Below are 26,695 nucleotides of genomic sequence, written 5' to 3' on the forward strand. Positions count from 1 at the left end.
ATTATATTATTATACATACTTGTACCAAGTTTGATTTAAATCCATTGAGCTGTTCTCAAGTTTCACATTTTTACCTAACATAACCTCTGACCTCTGGCCTTTGACCTCCTGACCCCAAAATTGAATCAATTCATCTTTACCTCGTTATACATACCTGCACCAAGTTTGACTAAGATCCCTTCAGCCGTTCTCAAGTTATTGCGGTAACAAAAATCTATCGCAGACGGACGGAAGGAAGGACGGACGGACGGACGGACGGACAACCTGAAAACGATGCGAACGGCGATTTCGTCACACTGGATGTTTGCCAAGCCGCAATCACAATCCAGAACAGAGAAAAGAACAATTCACATCGCAAAGGAATGGTGAACGTTAAATCATGAGAACCGTTATGAAAGTCAAAATACAGAGATCACCCACCGACCAGGATTCAATCAAACGGAGACAATAATGTGTTGTTACTCACTTGACTACGATTCTGTGGAGGAGAAAACAAGATAGGATTAACAAATGTAAAGTAGCAAATGTCACCGCGACAGGACTAAGGTGGGTCGTCGAAACCCGCTACTCATAAAAGTGATGGCCTCCATTGTTCATGTTTCAAAATGATGTCCATTATGAGAGGCAACTGTATTTCCAGTAGTATTTTGTACAGATTGTAATAATATCGTTCCCTTGTTTTCCAATTGCAGAAAGTTGTACTGGACCGATGATGGGACAGACTCTGGTGTGCCAGCCAAGATTGGCAGTGCATACATGGATGGATCCGGCCTGACGATCCTGTTTACCAATCATCTCGATCACGTGGAGTTCATCACGATTGACATCCAGGAGCAGAAACTTTACTGGGCTGTTACCAGCACAGGGCATGTGAGATTTATTCCTGGAAATGCTGCTGTATTGGGGCTGTTATAGAAATCAATAAATACCTAATGTTGCACACTCCTCCTTTCCTATTCCATCTCCAGGCTGCATGACATCATCACCGGGCACCGAAGGGGACCCGGCGATGACACACGCTAAAAGGGAGGACCTATTCAATTTTCACTTCGTTTGTTTTCTTGTTTCCTTTCTTGTTTGTCCAGACGATATCTCAGCCATCCTTTGAGCTTGGAACCTGAAATTTGGGGACAATAGTGCGCAAGTACTTTGGCAAAAAGAGTATTTTTAAAATATATATTTGGACAAAAACAGATATTTGGATACGGCATTGACCAAGTGATTTGGCTGTAAAGGATATTTTTGTTTTATTGATCAATTAATTTGACCTGGGGGAGCATGGGGGCGGTGACCCACCTTAACGGTTAAGGTGGCTCAAATATTTGGCATGGGGGGCGGGGGCAGTGTACTTTGAATGTATCTGTACTTGTTTTCCTTTTGGCTAAAGAATATGATTGCATTTTGGCTCATTTTGGCTCTCCGGCTTTGCTCCCCCAGCTCTCTCGGTGCTCTGTCCCCCAAATATTCCTACAGGTCACACAACACCTGCCAGCAACCCTCTTATGGTTAAACTGCCAAAATCTAGGCTCTCTGCTCCCTTTCACTCTTTCATTCCCGTTTTCTCCCGCCTCTGGAACAAACTCCCTCACTCTCTTCAATCCCACTCCTCCCTCCAGGTCTTTAAAACAGCTGTTCACCACCATCTCTTATCTTCCCCCATCCAAAACCTTGATCTTTTCTGCCCCCACTAATTCACCCCAGATACACTTTTTTTGAAATTCCAACGTTTTTTTTTTTTTTTTTTTTTTTTTTTGTATACAAGATCGAGGCTCGTGAAAGAGCGAACATTAATCACACAGAAAGACAAACCGACACATAAAACATATAACATAGGGAGCGGTAGACAAGATGGGGAGAGAGGGGGAAGGACACAAACACAACATTTGAGAGCAGGGACCGAGAGACATGGAGACATCGAGAGATCTGAGAGAGGGCGAGGGCTTTGGGGGGGGGGGGGGGAGGGGGCGGTGGGAGAGGTATAAAACATATGGACACTGCCAGGACTTCCAGGAAAGAAGTTGGAATTTCAAACAAGGTGGATCTGGGGTGAATTAGCGGGGGTAGAAAAGATCAAGGTTTTGGATAGGGGAAGATAAGAGATGGTGGTGAACAGCTGTTTTAAAGACCTGGAGGGAGGAGTGGGATTGAAGGGAGTGAGGGAGTTTGTTCCAGAGGCGGGAGAAAAGAGGAATGAAAGAGTGAAGGTGAGCAGAGAGCCGAGATTTCGGCAGTTTAACCATCAGAGGGTTGCTGGCAGATCTTGTGCGACCTGTAGGAATATTTGGGGGACAGAACACAGAGAGAGAGCTGGGGGTGCAAGGCCGGAGAGGAGTCGGTAGAAGACAGAAAGACCACCTACCTGCCTGCGGTGAGTGAGTGAAAGGCCCTCAGAGATAGCTTCATCACGGGAGATTCCAATAATTCTGAAAGCTTTGGTTTCAACAGCGTGAAGCCGAGCTAGGTGTGAGGCAGGAGCACCGGCCCATAGGGGAGAACAGTATTCCATTGAGCTGCGGATGAAAGCCTTGTATGTGGTGAGGAGCTCAGGTGTGCCGAGGAAGGACTTCGCACGACGGAGGATGCCCAGTCGGCGACTGGCTTTGGAGGCCAGCTTGGAAATGTGGTTTTCCCAAGAAAGATCATGGCAGATAGTGAGACCCAAAATCTTGAGCGACAGAACTTCTTGGAGAGGATTGTTGAGAAAGTAGATGGGAGGGTTGTCCAGTCGATCTTTTCGGAGAGACATAGTAAGAGTGTGAGATTTGTCAGGATTGAAAGACATGTTCCACTTGTTTGACCAGTCTGTGATTTTGTCCAGGTCTTCAGAGAGTGAGGAGGCAGCAGACTGCCGATCTGAGGGAAGAGGAATGGAGCGGCAGAGAGTGGAGTCATCAGCAAAGAGATAGAGAGGATTTTCGAGAGAGTCAGAGAGATCATTGATGAAGACCAGAAAAAGCACAGGGCCCAGAACACTGCCTTGGGGAACTCCAGCCTGAACAGGAAGAGGAGATGAGAGAAACCCATTCAGGGCCACACGTTGACGACGACTAGAGAGGAAGTCCGCCAGCCATGCGTGGAGATTTCCATGGATACCAAAGGAGGAGAGTTTGGTGAGCAGAGCGGGGTGCCAGACCGTGTCGAAGGCACGTGATATGTCGAGGGAGACAGCTCTAATTTCCTGTTTGGCATTGAGGACCTCCATCCATTGTTGAGACAGCAGAAGCAGCATGTCCAGAGTAGAGTGACCTGGTCTGAAACCAAATTGATGATCAGAGATCAAGCCATTGGAGAAGAGGAAAGATTTCATATCCGAAGCAATGATGGATTCCATGACTTTGCTGATAATTGGGAGAAGGCTGATTGGTCTGTAGTTGCTAGGATCTGTTTTTGCACCTTTTTTGTGCAAAGCGGTGATGTTGGCTGATTTCCAAGCAGATGGCAGTTGACCTTGAGCAAAAGAGAGGGTGAAGAGAACAGAGAGAGGGTGAGATAGAGCAGCAGAGCAGGATTTTAGGACCCGTGGGCTGATGCCGTCGGGTCCAGTTGCAGAATCAGAGTCGAGGGTTGACAGAAACTTTTCCACCTTGTCAGGAGGAAAGGACACGGAGTCCAGGAGCAGCAGGGTACGACTGGGTATGGTGGGTACAGAGAGGGATGGGTTTGGGACACAAGATTTAGAGGCAAACACAGAGTTGAGGCATTCAGCTTTTTCACGTGCGGAGTCAGCTGTGTAGCCGTTTGAGGTAAGGGAGGGGATGGAGGGGGAACAAACACCAGAAACGGATTTGACCAGACGCCACCAGGATTTGGAAGAGGGAGACAGATAAGAGAGTTCGGTCTTGAGAACGGAGAGATATTGTTTCCTGGCTCTCCTGAGGGTGGACACACACTTGTTTCGGGCTTTGTGAAAGGAAATGAGATTTCCTTCCGTTGGATTTGCTTTCCAGGAGACGAAGGCAAGTTGTTTCTGGGCAACAGCCTCACCACAAGATTCCGTGTACCATGGACGGGAGGAAGGGTATGACAACTGAAGACGAGATGGGATAAATCTGTGCATGAGAGAGAGAGCAATTTACTTTGGAAGAATTCCCAGGATGAGTTGATGTCAGAGGTGGTAGAGATGGGAGACCAGTCCAGATGATTGATGGCTGCTTGAAGACCGTGCCAGTTGGCCTGAGTGAAATGCCAGACTCGTCGACGCTGAGCAGGCTCCCTGAGGATGGTCAGAGAGATGTCCACTTTAACAAGGACATGATCAGATGATCCGATCGGAGCAGAAGAAGAGCAGCAGACATTTTCAGGGAAGTTAGTCATAACCAAGTCCAGAAGAGAAGATGTTCCGTTGACTGAGATCCGGGTCGGGAAATTGACAGATTGTGTCAGTCCCAGTGAGTCGCAGAAGTCCTTTGCTGAGGAGCCATGGCTGGTGAGAGAGGTACCCACACCCAGCCAACTGGCATGATGACAGTTGAAATCACCACATATGAGGAAGAGAGAGTTGGGATGAGTAGATAGAAGTTGGTCCATATCATCAGACAGCGAGATGTAGATGGAATCATCACTGTTTGGTGGACGGTACAACACACATATGAACAAGAGGTGGGAGCGAAGGGGAAGCCGTAGCCAGAGGTATTCCTGGGGGTGAGGTGGAGAGAGTGCAGTGCAAGGCGAGTGAGGAAGAGAGTTTTTGATAAAGATAGCAACCCCGCCTCCAGGACGAGGCTCAGCTCTATCATACCGGAGGAGGGAGTAGCCCGGGAGAGATACTATGGAATCAGAGACATCATAAAGGAGGAAAGTTTCTGTAAAGCAGATCACGTCTGGTTTGACAGAAGCAACCTGTATGGAGAGATCAGTTAAGTTTGAACGAAGGCCCCGGATGTTTGAGGTCCATACCGTTAATGAAGAGGAAGGGGGAGCATCAGATACAGAACAGGGGGGAGGAGGGGTAGGGTAAGATGTGGAAGAGGTGGAAGAGGTAGGGAGAGCTGTTGAAGGTGTGTCAGAGATTTCAGAATAGCTCGGAGAAAGGAAAGGATGGGTCGGACAAAAGGTTTGATGGTGATTGGGTGAGCCACAATGAGGTGTTATTTGAGGAGGGGGAAGAGCGAGGCAGAAGGTTGGGGGAGATGGAGGTGAGAGTTTGAAGGGGGAAGAAGCGGGGAGGACGCTTTGAGGAGGGGGAGTGGGAGGGGGGAAATTGAGAAGCAATGAGGGTGGGGAGATTTGAAGGGGAGGGGTGAGGGGGGAGTTTGGGAGGGAAGGGACAAGGGGAGGGATTTGAAAGGGATGGGATATGGGGGAGATTTGGAGGGGAGGGGTGAGGCAGGAGTCTAGGAGGGGAGGGGCGAGGGGGCGTCTTGGCGGGGAGGGGTGAGGGGGTAGTTTAGGAGGGAGGGGGCAAGGGGGGAGATTTGAAAGGGATGGGTGATGGGGAAGATTTGGAGGGGAGGGGTGATGGGGAAGATTTGGAGGGGAGGGGTTATGGGGAAGATTTGGAGGGGAGGGGTGAGATTGGATTTTTGAAAGTGTACGATTTATGGGAAACGAACATTTATTGCAAAATGAGTTTCTTGTGACCTTCGAGTTAAAAATACGTTTAAGGACGCTGGATGGAGGATGGAGTGCAGGAGAGTTTAGGGAATGTAGAAAAAAGGCACTATAGGAGACGGATATTTTTTTGGGGATGAATTGATTTGGTGAGCAAGTCGAAAGCAGCCTTTTAAAGAAGAAGAAGAAAAAGGTGTTATAAAATATGACGGAATACATAACTTGAGGGGAAAGTGTAAACATTGAAGGTTAATGAGTGAAAACTATCTGGGGAAATGGGGGAGAAACACGTGGTCGAAGAACGAACGAACGAATAAGAATGAATAAACGAATGAGAACAGAGTCGAGGGTTGACTGAGTGATTCATTATCACTTTCCTGGAAGTCCTTGCAGTGTTCATATGTTTTATACCTCTCCCACCTCCCCCCAAGCCCTCTCCCTCCCACATCTCTCTCGATGTCCCTGCTCTCAAATGTTGTGTTTGTGTCCTTCCCCGTCTCTCCCCATCTTGTCTACTGCTCCCCTTATTTTTTGTTTTATGTGTCGGTTTGTCTTTTTGTGTGATTAATGTTAGCTCTTCCACGAGCCTCGATCTTGTATACAAAAAAAAAAAAAATTATGGGAATAAAAATGTAACAAAGGTCCACAAGCAGGTAAAGGCTATTTTTGTCAGCAACTTTGCACTGTACACCAAGCCCAGCACTTCAGGTGAGCATTCATGCATACAAGTAGATGGAAGACTATCAAATACGCACACACACATGGACACTTTGAGACCACCTCTAGACTCTAGACTTCCAGAGTCTAGCTCAAGACTATCCAGCCAGCTCATCACATGATTATACATGAAAACATGTTTATCTCTCAGATATGGGGGGATGGTTAGAAAGTGAGATTACTGACTGCATGGACATAGCTGAGGGCATGGATCTGATGATGTGGCAGTATCCACCATCAATGTCATCCCCCATCCATATCCACAATCTCTCTTGCCCCCATTAACCCTTCCCAAACCAAACATCGAACTTGCAGGTTGCAGTGTTTGCTTCCCTTTTCCTCTGTTCATTCCCTTGCTTGTTTGTGTCCAAGTGTTGCCCTGATGTCCTCCTGTAAATTGATATCCTCCATCAACATGATTTTCCATTAGCCTCAATCTTGTAGAAAGAAAAAAGGGTCCAAATATTGATGAAGAATGCAGCCCAGCTGATTTATGCAGAGAGTTGGAAAATCGGCAAATCACTTACAAATTACTAAAGTTTTTACTTTCGACCTACAACTATTGTGACCTTTGCAATTGAAATGTAGTTAAGTATTGCATGGGGTGTTATAGAATTAGTATAACTTACAACATCCGTTAAATGTTAATGTATGCATTACTGTTTAATAAATGATGATAATTTTGATGAGAAAGCCGGTGTTGTCTTAACGGTTAAGGTGGCTGTCTTCAGATCTTAGAGTCTTGAGTTTGAGCCCCTGTCATGCCATTAAATAACACCAGGTGGGTTGACTCAGCCTGTCACCTTGCTGAGGTTGGCAAAATGGGTGTTGCACACTTTAGTTTACAAAATGTCTTTACATTGGTACAAAATGAGCACCAGCTTACTGGTAACAGGGAGGCACTGCATCAGCGTCACAACTGTGCTCCAAGCAATGATGCAACCAGTAGCCTCAGGCAGCGTAAGAAATAATAATAATTGTGACGAGGAATGAAAAGTTTTCTGGGCAAAATAAAAACCCCACTATTGCATGTGTGTACATTTATAATGAAGTAAACACCTTAATTGTGACGATTACTGTATTGTACAGAAAACTCGTGATCAGAATTCATTATCACTCGGCTGTTTCCCATCACTTGAGAAATCGAATTCACCCAGAGCAGGACTCAACTGGTTTCCTCCCATCTCTTATTTGTATTGATCTTTACTGGAACAGCGTTTGTCTGTCCATCTGGTGTATATATGTATGTACGGTATATATGTATTGATGTATGTATGTATCGATGTATTTATGTATATATATATATATATGTCATATGTATGTATGTATATACGTATAGATGTATGTATGTATGTATGTATGTATGTATGTATATACGTATAGATGTATGTATGTATGAATGTATGTATGTCCCGCCGGCATTTTGCGTGTTTATCCCCTTTAAAATCCGTTTTCTCCACAACCGTTGGTCCAATTAACACAATTTTCGTCATAGGAGCACCTCCTGCTGTCGCATTTTAATGATAGTTTGACGTCACAGGTCACGTGGTATGGGCGCCATCTTGGAAAACCCGAAAAAAATTGCACCTCGAGAATTTCTAAAGCTCTCCATGGGAAAAATTTATGGGTGGCTCATTGTAAATTTCTCCCCATGGGGAATAATATATGTTAATGATGTCATAAGAGCCTTCATTATGACGTCATAAATCAACAAGTAGAATGCTTGATCTGTTCAGTATGAAATTTCTTTAGCGTGATCTAGGGATAAATTGGGATCTAGGGGCAAGGGGAAAAAAATTGATGACGTCATAGGTCACGTGGTTCTGCATTCATATTGTTACAGCGTAGCCCTAGGGCAATGCCATCTCGAACAGTGTTTGTCTGTCCGTCTGGTAAATGTATATATTATGTATGTCCCTCAGAAACGTCCACCAATCAGAGCTGAGGATCTAGTCACATGACAGGAGGACAGCCGATCTACCACGCAGCAGATCCAAGCCTGGCTATGCCGTTGTTAGTCTGTCGGTCTTGTTATTATTTGAACGAATCCATTTTAAGCTTACCTGGAATGAAGTTCAGGGGAGCCTATGCGATTGTGCGTCATCAGTCGGTCAGTCTTGCAACTTCTTCTTTGAAACCGCTGATGGGATTGTGACCAAACTTGGCACAAATTATATTTGTTGTGTTGTGACTAAAGTTTGTTCACGGCATTAAAATAAATGGGGTCTAAGGGGGTTTACCAGCGTCAAAGTGGGTCCAGGTTTGACCCCCCAAAATAGGTATTTGCTTTCGTCTCTCAAACTACACACACAATTTAGATGAAACCTGACCACAACCTTCATCACCCATGATGTACCAAAGTTTCTTCACGGCATAAAAAAAAAATCTGCCCCTTTGGAGGTTTACGGACGGGTTGCCCCCCAAAATAGGTATTTTCTTTCTTCTCAGAAACTACACGCACAATTTCGATGAAACTTCACCATAACCTTAATCACCCATGATGTACCAATGTTTGTTCAAGGCATTAGAAAAATTGGGGTCTGAGGAGGTATACGGGGTTGGGGGATTGCCCCCCAAAATAGGTATTTTATTGTTTGTTTGTTTGTTTAAAGTCTTATGATTATGTTAGTATGATTCTACGTGCTGTACTGTCTTCTAGCAACCATTGGAATTGTTTAAATACCCTTAGTCAGTGCAGTATACTGTTTATTGTACCAGGTGAGCGCCAGGGGTATTGCCCCTATGTTGCTTTGTCCACTTCCCTCACTGGATAATGTTAACATCCCAACCTATCCCTAATACACTTTTCTCATCTCTGAATCTCTGCGTCACTGCTCATCATTTTATCCCAAAATTGTGATCTGATCTCAGTAAATGTTGCAATACCTTTTAATTCGATTTCTATAAATTATTTTGCTAACTTATTGTTTAATACAATACTCAGAAATCATATCTGATGTGACAGATCGAATGTGGCGATGTCTTCGGACATAATCGACAAACAATCGTCCAGAGTTTGTCCCATCCTTGTGGCGTGGCTGTCCATGGGAGCCATGTGTACTACACTGACTATGACTACGAGATGGTCGAACGTGTGGACAAGCACGGCAACAACCCGGTGGTGATGCGCAACAACATACCTGGGCTCAAGGCTTTGCGTCTGCACCAGCATAGCAGTATGATTACCATCCTTACTTACTCGTGGATGTCCATTGTGACTGGTGTACTTGAACTGTATATGATGTTATGAATCAATGATGAAACTCTTCAAGGCCATCCATCAAGGCCTATAGGACTGCAGACATAGCTTAGCATTTTCAGTTAATAGCTGAGGATTGGCCAGAGATGAAAACTGAGGATTGGCCAGCTGCAAAGACAGAAAAAAAGATGTTAGCGAACCAAGATCATGATTGCGCACAGACTGCTTTTACTGAAATGTATTTTGTAAATTATTTTCAATTAACCCCTTGTTCTCTTGAGTTGCACAATTTTATCTCATCCTGCTGTTCTACAAACCTATTCCACTCACTGATAATCTAAATTCTCGTTTTTGATTTTTTTTTTTTTTAGTTCAAAGGTGAATGCTCCATTATGTGTCATTCTTCCCAGGGTCTGGAGGGTCCACAAATGGCTGCAGTATCGGTAATGGAGGCTGCCATCAGCTCTGCCTCCCCAGAGAGAATGGCCGAGCAACATGTGCCTGTGGGACGGGCTTTCAGATTGGATCTGACCAGCATTCTTGCTTTGCATCCAAGACATTTATCATCGTCTCCCAGCTTTCGGCAATCCGTGCATTCCAAATCAACAGCTCGGATCACGCGGAAGCAATGATGCCGGTGGCTGGATCTGGTGTGCATTTTGTTAAAATTTTAGGTCATGTCGGATTTTGTAATTTTATTTACTAGTACACCCGCTCACTACGGAAGCGGCAGGAAGGGTGATTCCTCTTTGGGGTTGTATAGATTACAGTCGATCTATGGTCGGGTCTCAAGAACATTGGGTGTGTGTTCATTTACCAAGTTTCTTGTGGAGAGATCGCCAAGTGGTTTAAGCATTCGAGCAAGCACTCCGTTCAAATCCGGTAAGGAACGGCTGGCTTGGCAAGTGCTAGATAGCTGCTTGGCAAATGAGCACAACCCAGGCTTCCTCCCTTTCAGTTTCGTGTTAAACAGCAGGAGCGACCAAAAGGCCGCGACGAAAAACGCCATGCTAGCGCGAGGAAGTGTCATGTTATTAACCCAACTCTTGTGGGGTATATAGAGTACCATAGATCTTCCCTCATTTCTATAGGTAAAATTTACCTCACGGATGTCGGGATTCCTCCATATTTCTTTATTTAGTGTTATATTAGTGTTATAAACAGCATTAGCGACTATTAAAAAAGCGAATCATACGTGTTTGTGGTTTATAATATTTTTACTTCTGGTTGAGGCCGTTGGGCCGTTGCTCCCACGAAAACGCCATGATAAGCTATTTATAAACGTTGACTCAATGTTTGTTCAAGGAGGAAAAACATCTTGGGGAGGTGGGATACTAGTACCCGACTGCAAAGCCGCAAAGAGCCGGCGAAGCCAAAGCCTCTTGCCACTATTTTACCCATCACTGTGGCATCAGTAGGTTAGGTAGTGGGTAGTAGGTAGGTGTAGTAGGTACCGTACCTCGTTCAAAATGACACCATTTGCATTCTGGATGAGATTAAAATTTATAAAATTTCCTTCTTGATTAATTCGGTGAATTCCGTCTCAACTTCGGATATTTCCGGCCGTGAAAAACTTATCCCCTACGGCCGCGAGATTTCTAAAAAATAATTCTTCGTCAATTTTAGAATATTTGATGCCGTTTTCAGCCTCTGAAACGTGGTACCGGTAATAAGCTTTTTTCAAATATTTTTTCAAATGCTCGAATCTCATTGGTTCCGGTGTTTGGTGACGATTTTCGTTGAAGATAACCAGGCCCGTGCGGGCCCAGGGAACGAGGTTGGTCTTCAAGTATTTTAATTACAAATTAGAGGTGCATAAGATTGTGAATCAAAAAAAGATGGGTGAAACAAACTCCTATTGAACTTTTTCTCAATTTTTATGCATACTTCCGCATCCGCAAGATGGCGGCCACCATGGAGCGATTTGGTGCGTCAAAGCTTCGAAATTCTCAAAGGATTCAGCAAAATCTGGCTTTTCAACATAATATGTACGCGTTCATTCACAACACCGGCTTCGCCGGCTACTAATGGTATTAATATTGTTTTGTAATAACTAATATTATGCTATTATCGTTAGTTTTGTTATGAGAAGCGGTCTTGGAAAAAATCACGATAAAGCTAACTTAACATTGATATACACCTCAACATGCAACCCCATTGATGGCAATGGTGGGGAAATCCTGCTCGGGGGAGAAAACCCCCTTTGGGAGGGAGGCAAATGAATACGCTACAACCATAATTGTGTAACCCTTCGTCATCCTGTCAAGTTTGGTTGAGATTGGATAAGTAACGACAGAATGTATTCGAGTCAAAAATTCATCAGACAGACACAAATGGCGTATTTTAGTATGACTAGTACACCCGCAGACTCCGGGAGGGGCAGGAAGGGTCATTCCTCTTTGGGGTATATCGATTACAGTTTAGAAGTTGCGGAAGGCAAGAAGACGAGGCCATTTCGTAGTATTGTTTATTCAAACAGGAATCTCCAGCACACTCTAAACTCGAACGGAAGTGGTAAAGCTTTTATAAAGCCAAAACCCTCTTCGGAGGGCGTGGCTCCCACAACCGCGCGTGCGACACGTCCAACAAACCAAAAGCCCGTGCACGTGGATTAGACCAAACATAAGGTAACCGTCACATGCGGATAAGTTAACCGCGACATGCGAATAAGGTAACCGTGACATCCCCCCCCCCCCCCCCCAGAATTCACTCCACGGGCGTGTACGTAGTTCGCAGGCGCGTTCGGCAGTGCCGAGAAGGCTCGAGCAGTGCTCGGCCTCGGTACGCGTGAAAAAACGCAGCCGTGGGGTTGAGCTGACGGAGTTGCTGGTCAAGTCCTCGGGGGAGGCTGCCGAGGTTCCTCGCGGGCCTCCCGAGGATGCAGAGTCGGAGAAGTAGTGGCGCGAGTTGCAGCTTTCTACACGCGAGCTGTAGTTGTAGAGTGTAGTTGCGCGAAGGTGACGAGCAGCCGTCCGCACGAAGGTAATGAAGCAGCCGTGCCGCCAACGTCAGTGCGCGCGCAAGAGATGAGCAGCAGCGCGCGCGAAGGTAACGAAGCAGCCGTGCCGCCAACGTCAGTGCGCGCACAAGAGACGAGCAGCAGTGCCACCCACATCTCGTAACTGCGTCCCTTTGGAGGGTCCTGGAGCAGGCTCGCCCCTCCGGTCGTAGAGGAGCCGAGCGCGGTGCGCGAACCACATGGCTGCTCGTCGTTGCCAACTCCGGCAGTTCGATCGAAACTGCCGTGTTCGTTTGCAGCCCCCGAATCCGTTCGGGGGCAGCCGGGGTCACCAGTCTAGAAGTTGTGAAAGGCGAGAAGACGAGGCCATTTCGTAGGGTTCAAAGCTTGTTTATTCAAACAGGAATCTCCAGCACACTCTAAACTCGAACGGAAGTGGTAAAGCTTTTATAAAGCCAAAACCCTCTCCGGAGGGTGTGGCTCCCACAACCGCGCGTGCGTCACGTCCAACAAACCAAAAGCCCGTGCACGTGGATTAGACCAAACATAAGGTAACCGCGACATGCGAATAAGGTAACCGCTACAACAGTCAATCTATGGGTGGGTCTCAAGAACATTGGGTGTGTGTTCATATACCAAGTTTCTTGTGAAGAGATCGTCAAGTGGTTTAACCATTTGAGCAAGCACTCCATTCAAAACCGTTAAGGAATGGCTGGCTTGGCAAGCGCTAGCTAGCCGCTTGGTAAAGGAGCACAACCCGAGCTTCTCCCTTTCAGTTTCGTATGAAACAGCAGGAGCGAGTTTCAAAAGTTCCCTCCGAAAAATGCTACGGTGGCGGCAGAAAGGGCCATGTTATAACCCAACATTTGTGGGTTATATCGAGTACAGTAGATCTTCGCTCCGTTCTCGAAGTAAACCTTACTTCACGGATGTCGGGATTCCTCCAAATTCCTTCATTTAGTGTTATAAAGAGCATTAGCGACTGTTTAAAAAGCTAATCAAAACGTGTTTGTGGTGCACAATATTTTTACTTCCTGAAGAAGCTGTTGCTCCCACAGAAACGCCATTATAACTATAAGCTATTTATACACGTTATCACTGAAGGAAAAACGCCTTGAGGAAGTTGGACATTATTAGTATTAATATTGTTTTGTAATAACATTAACAATATGCGATTATCATTCATTTTGTTATTAAAAGCGTCTTTGGAAAAACGCCACGATAAAGCTAATTTAACATTTATATACACCTCAACGTGCAACCCCATTGACTGCAATGGCGGGTAAACTCGCTCGGGTGGAGAAAACTCCTTTCGGGAGAGGGGAGAATGAATGCGCTACAACCTTCATTATGTAACCCTTCATCATCCTGGCAAGTTTGGTTGAGATTGGATAAGTAACGACAGAATGTATTCTATTCAGTATTGGCGTCAAAAATGCATCATACAGACAGACACAAATGGCGTATTTTAGTATGATATCGTCAGTGTTGCACATGATTTTAGTATGATATCGTTAGTAACATAGGCTATGTTGCACAGTCAGTCACTTTTCCTGAGTGACTGTTGCCTTATACTGAGTCCTTGCCAAATGTCTGACTTTCTCTGTACTGTCCTTCAATCGCACCACGCGTCCCACGTTTTTATGCCTCCTCCGACAAAGTCGCCGGAGGCATTATGTTTTTGGGATGTCTTTCTGTCCGTGCGTCCATGATAGTTTTTCGTTACCGCGATAACTTGAGAACAGTTGAAAGGATCCGAGTCAAACTTGGTACAGGTATGTATAATGATGTAAAAATTAACTGATTAGATTTTGGGGTCATGAGGTCAAAGATCAGGGGTCATGTTAGGTAAAAATCCTGTTACTGCAACAACTTGTGAACCAGTGATGGGATTTTGACCAAAGTTGGTAGAACTATGTATTATGATGCAAGAATGAATTTTGTTGATTTTGGGGTCAAGACATCAAAAGTCAGAGGTTCCGTTAGCTCAGTAACATAATTTTTACCTAACTTGTGAACCAGTGATGGGATTTTGACCAAACCAGGGTATAAGTATATATTATGATGAAATTGATTCATTGACTGATTAGATTTCAGCATCAAAGGGTCAAAGGTTAAAGGTCAGTTTCTGTAATGGGGTTTTGTGACAGCGATAATTTAAGAATGGCTGAAGGGATTCATAAGACTTAATCATAAGACTTTAAACAAACAATAAAATACTTATTTTGGGGGGCAACCCCCTCCCCTCCTCCAACCCCGTATACCTCCTCAGACCCCAATTTTTCGAATGCCTTGAACAAACATTGGTACATCACAGGTGGTGAAGGTTGTTGGTCAAGTTTCATCGGAATTGCTTGTGTAGTTTCAGAGGAAAAAGCAAATACCTATTTTGGGGGGCAAGCCCCCCGTAATCCCCTAAAGGGGCAGATTTTTTTTTAATGCCGTGAACACACTTTGGTACATCACAGGTGGTGAAGGTTGTGGTCAAGTTTCATCGGAATTGCTTGTGTAGTTTCAGAGGAAAAAGCAAATACCTATTTTGGGGGGTTAAACCTGGACCCACTTTGACCCCCCGTAAACCCTTTTAGACATCGATTTTCTTCGTCCCGTGAACAAACTTCGGTACATCTTGGGTGATGAAGGTTGTGGTGAAGTTTCATCGAAATAGCGTGTGTAGTTTCAGAGGAAAAAGCAAATGCCTATTTTGGGGGGTCAAACTTGGATCCACTTTGACCCCGGTAAACCCCCTTCGACCCCGATTTTTTTAATGCCGTGAACAACCTTTAGTTGCAACACAACAAATATCATTTGTGCCAAGTGTGGTCACAATCCCTTCAGCGGTTTCGGAGAAGAAGTTGCAAATGTTGACGGACGGACTGACGGACAGACGACGTGCCATCGCATAAGCTCCCCTGAACTTCATTCCAGGTGAGCTAAAAATGTAATACTTGAGAACAGCTGAAGGGATTTATATCAAACTTGGTACAAGTATTATAATCTATATATATAAAACACTGTGTGTGTGTGTGTGTGTGTGTGTGTGTGTGTGTGTGTGTGTGTGTGTGTGTGTGTGTGTGTGTGTGTGTGTAATGTTACCGATAGACTCCGAAACGGAGAGGCTCACGTGCTTGATATTTGGCATAGACATGGCCATTGAGCCTGGGACGAACATGGCCGAGACAATATTTGACGAGATCCATATTTTTTATTCATATTTACCTCAGCGCATTTCAGCGAAGTACCCGCTAATCTCAGCCAGTGCGAGCAGCTCGCTGATTCGCTCAGAGCGATCACGTGATGTTCCATCCCGTCACACGTTTGCACGTAATTCAGGGCGAAAAGCCATTGCGTTTTTTCACCTTTATGCGATCGTGTTTTGTGTCGATTTTGTGCGATATGAATTAAATTTTAATTCATATTTCGTGTTTACGAATTAGAATTTGACGAGATCCATATTTTTTATTCATATTTACGTCAGCGCATTTCAGCGAAGTACCCGCTAATCTCAGCCAGTGCGAGCAGCTCGCTGATTCGCTCAGAGCGATCACGTGATGTTCCATCCCGTCACATGTCACACGTCTCCCTTTTCCCCTCCCCCTCCCCCTCCCATTTTCCCCTCCCCCCTTCCCTACCCCTCCCCCTCGCCCCTCCTCCTCCCTCCTCCCACCCCCTCACCCTCCCATCCCTCCCCCCCTCCCCTCCCCCCCTCCCCTCCCACCCTCCCCCTCCCCCCTCCCACCCCCCTCACCCTCCCATCCCTCACCCTCCCCCCTCCCATCCCTCCCACCCCTCCCCTCCCATCCCTCACCCTCCCCCCTCCCCCCTCTTCTCCCACCCCCTCACCCTCCCATCCCTCACCCTCCCCTCTCCCCCTCCCATCCCTCACCCTCCCCCTCCCCATCCCCCCTCTTCTCTCCTCTCCCCCTCCCCCCTCTTCTCCCCTCTCCCCCCTCCCCCTCTTCTCCCCTCTCCCCCTCCCCCCTCCCCCTCTTCTCCCCTCCCCGCCGTTCCCCTCCCCTCCCCGCCCGGCAATGCCGGGTACTTCTGCTAGTGATGTAATAATGTGGGTGGAGGCATATCGGTCGATGTAACGATGTAACGACGTCGAAGAGTGCAATTCTAGTTCACAATATGAAGGTTCACAATGTGAGGTGTACTCACTGGTTACTGGATATCCAAGGCTGATAGAAACCGAATGGAATTTGGAGTACAAACTGCAATACCCCAAAAAAGTGGGGAAAAAACAACAAATATTTGGCTTGCATTCCAACACAACGTTTACACCATACAGTACTTGCATTGAACATTCGTTGTCATCGAATGAAGTTAATTGATTTATTCAATTTCAATCCTGGGTTTGATACATTCATTTGAATCACCACATGCCCCTTGCTGAAGCTTGTGCAAGTGTTTGAGCAGACGTTTAATCAAAGGACAAGCTCAGCTCTAACCAGTTCCGACTTTGGAATCGATGCACAGACATTTGACTTTCCTCGTCCTACATGAATTGGTTTGTCAGATGTCCATGTGTAATCATTCAAAATGTGTACCAGCCTCTTTAAAATTGTATATTGGTGCATGCAATATCTATGCTAACGATTTAACGTGATCGTTGCTGATGAGCAAGCGATGCCTTTTTCTGTGTGTCATTAACCATTGGCTGTCTAATTCCAGGACGGAATGCCCTGAATGTGGATGTGGACGTTCCTTCTGGATTTATCTACTGGTGCGACTACAAGCCAAATGCAGGTTCGAATGGAGTTTTTCGCATCAAACCCGATGGTGCTGGATTTGAGACGGTTGTCGGTACGGGCATTGGATTCCGGGGTATACGTGGAATTGCAATTGATTGGATAGCAGGTAAGCTCTCTTGTTAACCATCTATGTTTTACTCTCTTTTCTTAGGTTCAGGGTTTGACCTATACATTTGATGTCCACCCATTCCCCCCTCTGCTTAGTCAAGTCCTATGAGATTATCTTGTGTTTTGTTTGCTCCTTCCTGATCCTCAACTGTCTTTCCAATAAAAGCATTTTTTATCACCTTAAGCCCCTGTCACACCTTGACGATTTAGCCAGCGTATGCCGACGTATCAAAATTGAGTGCTGGTGTGAGTCATACGCTGGCATACGTCGACAAATTTTGTGCATGCACGAAATTTGTCGACGAGCTCGGCGTACTACGACGTATGCCAGCGTGCTTCAGCGTGCTCTTAACGAAGCCAAATTTTTCATACGTCGGCATACGCTGGCTAAAACGTCAAGGTGTGACAGCGGCTTTAGTTAGACCTAAAAATTTATAAAATATTCTCTTACAAATTTGTAGAAAAGCTAACTTTACAGTGAGGACTCTGAAGTTTTTTTTGTTATTGGCCACTTCTGGCTGAGACATCATTATCATTTAGAGATGGAGCTTTACCTCTCTCTTTAATTGGTCAAGACAGAAGTACATCCATTGGGCTTTGCATGGGTCTCCAGCTACACTAATCCTGATATCCAAATAAATGTGAAACTGCTGTGTGTGTGTGTGTGTGTGTGTGTGTGTGTGTGTGTGTGTGTGTGTGTGTGTGTGTGTGTGTGTGTGTGTGTGTGTGTGTGTGTGTGTGTGTGTGTGTAAGCTTGTGATGTTTGCTGCAAATTCATGCAAAAGGCCTGGTACTATTGACAGATTTGATTGTTTAAAATCCAGTTTTCGACTTCCAAAACGGCTATTAATTGATGACCAGCTGCTGTTGCTCAAGGAAACATTTAAAGTGTTGAAAGAATAGACTTAGAGAGTTACCAAGTACTATTATATATACTACATTTCCATAATCGCCAGTGTGAGAGAATAAATATAAAGTATAGATACATTCAAAGTACACCACCCCATGCTAAATAAAAAAATAACATATCCTCCAGCACGCGGCATTGCTGGGGCACCTTTGCCACCTGGCGATACCACCATGCAGCACATAGAGACATTATTGGGAGTTTGAGGTGTACAATTATAATTGATTGATTAATTGCATAATTAAAATTAATAAATAATAATAGTAAATAATTAATTTCTTAATCAATTGGCTAATAGAATACCTAAACCACCACCGTTTCATCTGAATCTGTAACTTAAAAAAAAAAAATTAAGTAGTTAATCGAATAATTAAATAATTAATCGATTAATTGATTAATCAATAAATCTAAAATACCGTTCACAGCCAAATCACTTGGTCATTGTCGTGTGCAAATATCAGCTTCCTAGCTCAAACCCTTAATTACCAAATTCCAAATAAATTCCCTTTACTGGTAAATTAATTAATTAATTAATTAAGTTAATTAATTAATTAATTAATTAATTTAATTAATAAATTGGTAATTAATTAATTGGTAATATTAATTAATTAATTGGGGTTGGTAAATTAATTACCAGTTCACTGGTAATTCCCTGCTTGTCGTTAAAGGCGGCAAAAAGGGTTGGCGTCAGGAAGGGCATCCGGCCGTAAAACATTGCTTCAAAAAGGGGGACCGAAAAACAACAACAACCACAGTTCCCGAACAAGGCCAACCCCCGCTTGCGGGGAAAAATGGCCTCTAAAGGTGGTTTTAGCTCAAAAGGTTTTAGCCCTCTCGGCTCTCCCCCCGTTGGTATTTTTGTGCATATAAGATTGTTCATAGTTCTGTTTAAATATTTTTAAATATGTTTAACCTTTCCCCTTCTGTTTTTTATTCAGTGATATATTACAACACGCTGTTTTTCTTCCTATTTAAAAGGCTTTTCTCAATTTCCTCTCCAACTCATTCCACTTCAAAAAAAAGAAATTCAATATCTTATACGTCTCCCTCACTACATGGTCTAAATTCACATTCATTCCATCCCTCCTCCATCGTTCTGAATCGGATTGCTAACTTGAAAATCACAACAAACCCAATTTGTTATCAATGTTCGTCTTTCATTAATCATCCACTTTCTAAACTCCCCTCTTGCCCCTCCCATCCAAACCCCCCCCCTTACACCTACACTCCGAAACTTCCCCCTTGCCCCTCCACTCCTGAACTCCCCCCTTGCCCTTCCCCTCCTAAACTTCCCCTTTGCCCCTCCCCTCCTAATCCCCCCCCTTGCCCCTCCACTCCTGATCTCCCCCCTTTCCCCTTCCCTCCAAAACTCCCCCCTTGCCCCTCCCCTCCTAAACTCCCCCCTCACTCCTCCCCTTCAAAACTCCCCCCCAATCCCTCCCATTCAATTCTCCCCCCATACCATTCCTCTCCAATTCTCTCTCCTCCCCCCTCCTCCTCCAAGCTGCCTCCTCCCCACTTCGTCTCCCTTCTATCTCATACCTCCACCCCCCCAAACCTTCTACTTTCCTCTGCCCCCCCTCAAACAACCCCTCACTGTGCCGCATCCCTTCACCAGCAAACCTTTCATCCTCCTCATCCTTCCCTTTCTTGGAACTCTTCTGCAACATCTGAAACACTATCAACTGCTCTCCCTACCTCCCCCTCTCATCCTTCATCTTACCCTACTCCTCCCCTCCCCTGTCCTGTACCCGATGCTCCCCCCTCTCTCTTCATTAACGGTATGGACCTCAAACATCCGGGGCCTTCGCTCAAACCTGACTGATCTCTCCATACAGGTTGCTTCTGACAATCCAGACTTGATCTGCTTAACAGAGACTTTCCTCCTTCAAGATGTCTCTGATTCCTTAATATCTCTTCCTGGTTACTCCCTCCTCCGGTATGATAGACCTGAGCCTCGGCCTGGTGGTGGGGTGGCTATCTTTGTCAAAAACTCTCTTCCTCACTCTCCTTGCACTGCTCTCTTTCCTCCTCACCCGCAGGAGTACCTCTGGTTACGGCTTCCTCTCCGCTCCCACCTTTTGTTCATATGTGTTCTGTACCGTCCCCCAAACAGTGATGACTCCATCTACATTTCAATGTCTGACAACATGGACCAACTTCTATCCACTCATCCCAACTCTCTCTTCCTCATATGTGGTGACTTCAACTGTCATCATGCCACCTGGTTGGGTGTGGGTTCCTCTCTCACTAGTCATGGCACCTCAGCAAAGGACTTCTGTGACTCACTGGGATTGACACAATCTGTCAATTTCCCGACCCGGATCTCAGCCAATGGAGTATCTTCTCTTCTAGACTTGGTTATGACAAACTTCCCTGCTAATGTCTGCTGCTCTTCTTCTGCTCCAATCGGTTCTTCTGATCATGTGCTTGTCAAAGTGGACATCTCTCTGGCCATTCTCAGAGAGCCTCCTCAGCGTCGACGAGTCTGGCATTTCACTCAGGCCGACTGGGACGGTCTTCAAGCAGCCATCAATCGTCTGGATTGGTCTCCCATCTCCACTGCCTCTGACATCAATTCTTCCTGGGAATTCTTCCAAAGCAAACTGATCTCTCTCATGCACAGATTTATCCCATCTCGCCTTCAATTGTCTTACCCTTCCTCCCGTCCATGGTACACTGAATCTTGTGGTGAGGCAGTTGCCCTGAAACAACTTGCCTTTGCCTCTTGGAAGGCTAATCCAACTGAAGGAAATCTCAGTTCCTTCCACCAAGCTCGGAACAAGTGTGTGTCTACCCTCAGGAGTGCCAGGAAGCACTATCTCTCCTCACTCAAGAATGAACTCTCAAACCTGTCTCCTTCCTCCAAATCCTGGTGGCGTCTGGTCAAATCCGTTTCTGGTGTTTGTTCCCCCTCCATCCCCTCCCTTACCTCAAATGGCCACACAGTTGACATCGCACGTGACAAAGCCGAATGCCTCAACTCTGTGTTCGCCTCGAAATCCTTAGTCCCAAACCCATCTCTCTCTGTTCCCACCTTTCCCAGTCGAACCCAAATGCTCCTGGACTCTGTGTCCTTCTCTCCTGACAAGGTGGAGGAGTTTTTGTCAAACCTCGACTCTGATTCTGCAACTGGACCAGACGGCATCAGCCCACGGGTCCTAAAATCCTGCTCTGCCGCTCTATCTCACCCTCTCTCTGTACTTTTCACCCTATCTTTTGCTCAAGGTCATCTGCCAGCATCCTGGAAATCAGCTAACATTACCGCTTTACACAAAAAAGGTGCAAAAACAGATCCTTGCAACTACAGACCAATCAGCCTGCTCCCAATTATCAGCAAAGTCATGGAATCCATCATTGCTTCGGATATGAAATCTTTCCTCTTCTCCAATGGCTTGATCTCTGATCATCAATTTGGTTTCAGACCAGGTCACTCTACTCTGGACATGCTGCTTCTGCTGTCTCAACAATGGATGGAGATCCTGAATGCCAAACAGGAAATCAGAGCTGTCTCCCTTGACATATCAAGGGCCTTTGATACGGTCTGGCACCCAGCTCTGCTCACCAAACTCTCCTCCTATGGTATCCATGGAAATCTCCATGCATGGCTTGCGGACTTCCTCTCTGGTCGTAGTCAACGTGTGGCCCTGAATGGATTTCTCTCATCTCCCCTTCCTGTTCAGGCTGGAGTTCCCCAAGGAAGTGTGCTGGGCCCTGTGCTTTTTCTGGTCTTTATCAATGATCTCTCTGACTCTCTGGAAAATCCTCTCTATCTCTTTGCTGATGACTCCACTCTCTGCCGCTCCATTCCTCTTCCCTCAGATAGGCAGTCTGCAGCCTCCTCACTCTCTGAAGACCTGGACAAAATCACAGACTGGTCAAACAAGTGGAACATGTCTTTCAATCCTGCCAAATCTCACTCTCTTACTATGTCTCTCCGAAAAGATCGACTGGACAACCCTCCCATCTACTTTCTCAACAATCCTCTCCAAGAAGTTCTGTCACTCAAGCTTTTGGGTCTCACTATCTGCCATGATCTTTCTTGGGAAAACCACATTTCCAAGCTGGCCTCCAAAGCCAGTCGCCGACTGGGCATCCTCCGTCGTGCGAAGTCCTTCCTCGGCACACCTGAGCTCCTCACCACATACAAGGCTTTCATCCGCAGCTCAATGGAATACTGTTCTCCCCTATGGGCTGGTGCTCCTGCCTCACACCTGGCTCGGCTTCACGCTGTTGAATCCAAAGCTTTCAAAATCATTGGAATCTCCCGCGATGAAGCTATCTCTGAGGGCCTTTCACTCACTCACCGCAGGCAGGTAGGTGGTCTTTCCGTCTTCTACCGACTCCTCTCCGGCCTTGCTCCCCCAGCTCTCTCCGTGCTCTGTCCCCCAAATATTCCTACAGGTCGCACAAGATCTGCCAGCAACCCTCTGATGGTTAAACTGCCGAAATCTCGGCTCTCTGCTCACCTTCACTCTTTCATTCCTCTTTTCTCCCGCCTGTGGAACAAACTCCCACACTCCCTTCAATCCCTCTCCTCCCTCCAGGTCTTTAAAACAGCTGTTCACCACCATCTCTTATCTTCCCCCATCCATAACCTTGATCTTTTCTACCCCCACTAATTCACCCCAGATCCACCTTGTTTGAAATTCCAACTTATTTCCTGGAAATCCTGGCAGTGTCCATATGTTTATACCTCTCCCACCCCCCCCCCTTCACATGCCTCCCCCCCTTCACATGCCTCGCCCCTTCACATGCCTCCCCCCCAAAGCCCTCTCCCTCCCACAGATCTCTCGATGTCTCCATGTCTCTCGGTCCCTGCTCTCAAATGTTGTGTTTGTGTCCTTCCCCCTCTCTCCCCATCTTGTCTACCGCTCCCGATGTTATTTGTTTTATGTGTCTGTTTGTCTTTCTGTGTGATTAATTTTCGCTCTTTCACGAGCCTCGATCTTGTATACAAAAAAAAAAAAAAAAAAAAAAGAAAAAAAAAAGGTGCCTGAGATATTGCCAAAATGAGAAAGGAAATAAAGTACTGAATAAACCGATAATAATGAAACAATTAATCAATGAATTCATTAAATAAAAATATCGTTTTTGCCAAAGGACTTGCGCACTATTGTGCCCAAATTTCAGCTTCCTAGCTCAAAAGATGGCTGAGATATCGCCCAGACAAACAAACAAACAAGAAAACAACCGGAGTGAAAACTGAGTATTCCCTTTCAGTGTGCATCATGCGGCACCTGGAGATGGAATATGAAAGGAGTGGTGTGCAAAAATATACCAGTACGCAAATAACGCTTCTGAAACTTGGGGAACATGGAAGGGAATCATCAAAATAATGTATACTGAAGGAAATGTGGAGGCATATTCAAAATTCAGGGCTTGTATAGAAATGCCTATGCCCTATAGAGTGACTGACAATATTAATGACAAATGATGAAATGGACAAAATCTAATGAATGACAAAATAGAGAAAAAATGGACAAGAAGACTGAATAACAAAAACAATAAACTTGATAAGACTTGCAGGAATAAACAAGGGAGCATGCAGAACCAGATCCCATAGCTCGCACTCAAATAACAGAGTAAATGAGTATGATTGTTACTAGAGCGTGCCCAGACAATGCTCCAATTGTTCAGGTAAAGGAGAATTCAAGTGTTATAGAGGGAGACTAATATACAACACAACAACAACAACATGCATTTTAAGGCCATTTTCCCTGCTAGAGCGGGGGTTAGCCTAATATAGAGGGAGACTAATATAGAGGGAGAATAAAGTACAAGGAGGAAGGAAGGTACAAAGTTTTTACAATAGGCCCGCATTTCGAGAAATCATCTTAGCAATCAAAGAAATGTGGTTCGTCCAGCTAAGTTTGTCATGCGAGATAACAACTAAAAATTTCGTAAAATGAACATTGTTAACGGTGCATTGTCAATGTTAGAACGGCACTAGGTAGAGCGCATACCTCCGCCAGGCTAAACAGTTTATGTTTTGTAGCTCATTGATAGGCCAGATCTGCATTCGGATCTTCACCAAAATTGAATCGATTCGTCCTTGTCACACAACCAACCTGTCCGCCAAATTTCGTCCGAATCCGTCCATAACTTTTTGAGATATCCTGCTCACAAACTACCAGACAAACAGACGGGTAAAACCATAACCTCTGTCCACCTTCTGTGGTGGAGATAGAGATAGATTAAATATAATAGCTATGGGGTGAGAAAGCAAAGAAATGACACACTTTATCACAGAAGAACGAATATCATCAAAGTGACAACTGGTGGCACTATTGAGCTTACTGCAAAGATAACTTACACTTATCCAACCAAGATAATCTAGTTTTGTATTTTTAATAAATTTTCTGAAGTTTGTAGTATTTGTTTTTCACTTGGAAGTTGTGGGTTACGATGTGTAAATAAAGGTGGAAGTTATTTTAAAGGTTGAAGTTATCATTAAAGCTTGAAGTTATCATTAAAGCAGACTGTGTGGTTACAGTCTGATTTTAATGCAATTTAATTCCAGGTTACAAGGCAACAAAAGGTTAACATTTTGAAAGGGGGTGTACACTTTCTATAGGCACTGCATATATTTATATATATATATATGTATATGTATATATATATATATATATGTGTATATATATATATATATATATATATATATATATATATATATATATATATATATATATATATATATATATATATATTGTTACGGACCGCGGATTAGATGTTATATTTGCCGAGCGGAGGCTCCGCGACCGAACAGTTATTCCCCGACTAAAACCCGATTCAACCCAAACGTTGGCCGTATCGCACCGCAGCTGCTCAATCTGGAAAACTCTAAAGCGACCGAATGCAAAGAGGAAGAAGACGTACAGAAGAGTAACTGGGTTTATTATTATTCACACATATAAGCAAAAAGAAAGCAGTCACGTTTATTTACAGGGACATGGGACGCAGGTGACACAGTGAAATCTTTAGCTTATCTAACAGGCTTAACTTATTCCCAGGGACAAGACAAAAGACAGACTACGAACACACTTACACGGGGAATGATGATAGGGATGGCAGGTGGATGGCTGGCGGGATAGGGAGGTCCAACTGGTCCTGCAGCATGATCGGCTCGTTGGGCAGCCGCCGTTCCTTCGCGGCCCTGCTCCAAACTGCCGTCCAGGCCCCACGCTGCTGTGGCTGCAGTTTCGGTGGCTCGAGCTGCTGTAGAGGCAGTTTCGGTGGCTCAAGCTGCTGTAGATGCAGTTTCGGTGGCTCGAGCTGCTGTAGATGCAGTTTCGGTGGCTCAAGCACGCAGCTCAGCTCTGACGACCCAGCTCTTGTCTCCTCCCTCCTTGTCTCAACTGCTGGACTTATCTCTCTGGGGAACGCCCAGCCGGCGGGTTATATAGGCCCCGCCCCTCAACCTTTGCGAACCTCCCCGATCGCTCTACCTCCGCCCTCTCTAGCCAAACCCCTTGTTCATGGTTGGTCGAGTGGGGCTGGCTCACTCCTCCCCTCTATGACGAGGTGGAGACACGCCTTTCTTCTCCGACCCTGCCTCGTGGTCAATGGCGGCAATTGGAGGGGATGTAATTGCCAATCGACGAAAGGGGGAATGGAGGTTTTTGGGAATGGGAATGAAGGGAATCTATCTCTTTTTCACTCGGTGCAATGGAGTATTATCCTAATGGAAGACAAGGCCTTACTCTAAAACACATAATAAGATATAAGCTACTGAACAGGGGTATTCTATGATTGGCTGACGTGGATGCTTTATGGGCTAATTACCGAGACGCCCTTTTTACCTTTACACAACTCTGGAGGCAGGAGGGGCCATATCCAAACAATGTTCATCACCATTTCCAATACAATACAACACAATCAAAAAAATGCAATCCTCATATCCGCAACAATATATATATATATATATATATATATATATATATATATATATATATATATATATATATATATATATATATATATATATATATAACTGTGAGAAATAGTAGAAACTCCGCAGTACGAGCAGGGCGTCTCATTTGCATTGAATAAATAATCGGGAGATTAAATCAGACGCGGACGTAGCTTCAGGACTTCGATCTTTAATTTTTGACAAGCTTTCGACAAACAAAGGTCTTCTTCTGAGTCGGCCCCAAGTTCAACGGAAGTGAAGCGCACCTTACAGTTACCGTTTTGTAAGGTAACTTTGTAAGGTTTTGGGTTTATGGGGGAGAGTGGGTCACCCACACGGGGGAGAGTGGGTCACCCACACGGGGGAGAGTGGGTCACCCACACGGGGGAGAGTGGGTCACACACACGGGGGAGAGTGGGTCACACACACGGGGGAGAGTGGGTCACACACACGGGGGAGAGTGGGTCACACACACGGGGGAGAGTGGGTCACACACACGGGGGAGAGTGGGTCACACACACGGGGGAGAGTGGGTCACACACACGGGGGAGAGTGGGTCACACACACGGGGGAGAGTGGGTCACACACA

General features: G+C 45.3%; 1 protein-coding gene across 1 annotated transcript in view; it reads left to right on the forward strand.

Moving 5' to 3' along the window:
- Window positions 1–26,695, forward strand: part of LRP2 (LDL receptor related protein 2) — a 433,005-nt gene that overhangs the window by 161,227 nt on the left and 245,083 nt on the right. Inside the window, exons 35-38 of the mRNA XM_068110809.2 lie at window positions 693–870; window positions 9,233–9,443; window positions 9,877–10,116; window positions 17,100–17,285. Of these exons, the coding sequence (XP_067966910.2) occupies window positions 693–870; window positions 9,233–9,443; window positions 9,877–10,116; window positions 17,100–17,285 (815 nt within the window). The remainder of the gene's footprint in view (window positions 1–692; window positions 871–9,232; window positions 9,444–9,876; window positions 10,117–17,099; window positions 17,286–26,695) is intronic.

Source organism: Myxine glutinosa, chromosome 3, assembly GCF_964187855.1.
Source record: "Myxine glutinosa chromosome 3, kmMyxGlut1.1, whole genome shotgun sequence".
Classification (NCBI taxonomy): Eukaryota; Metazoa; Chordata; class Myxini; order Myxiniformes; family Myxinidae; genus Myxine; species Myxine glutinosa.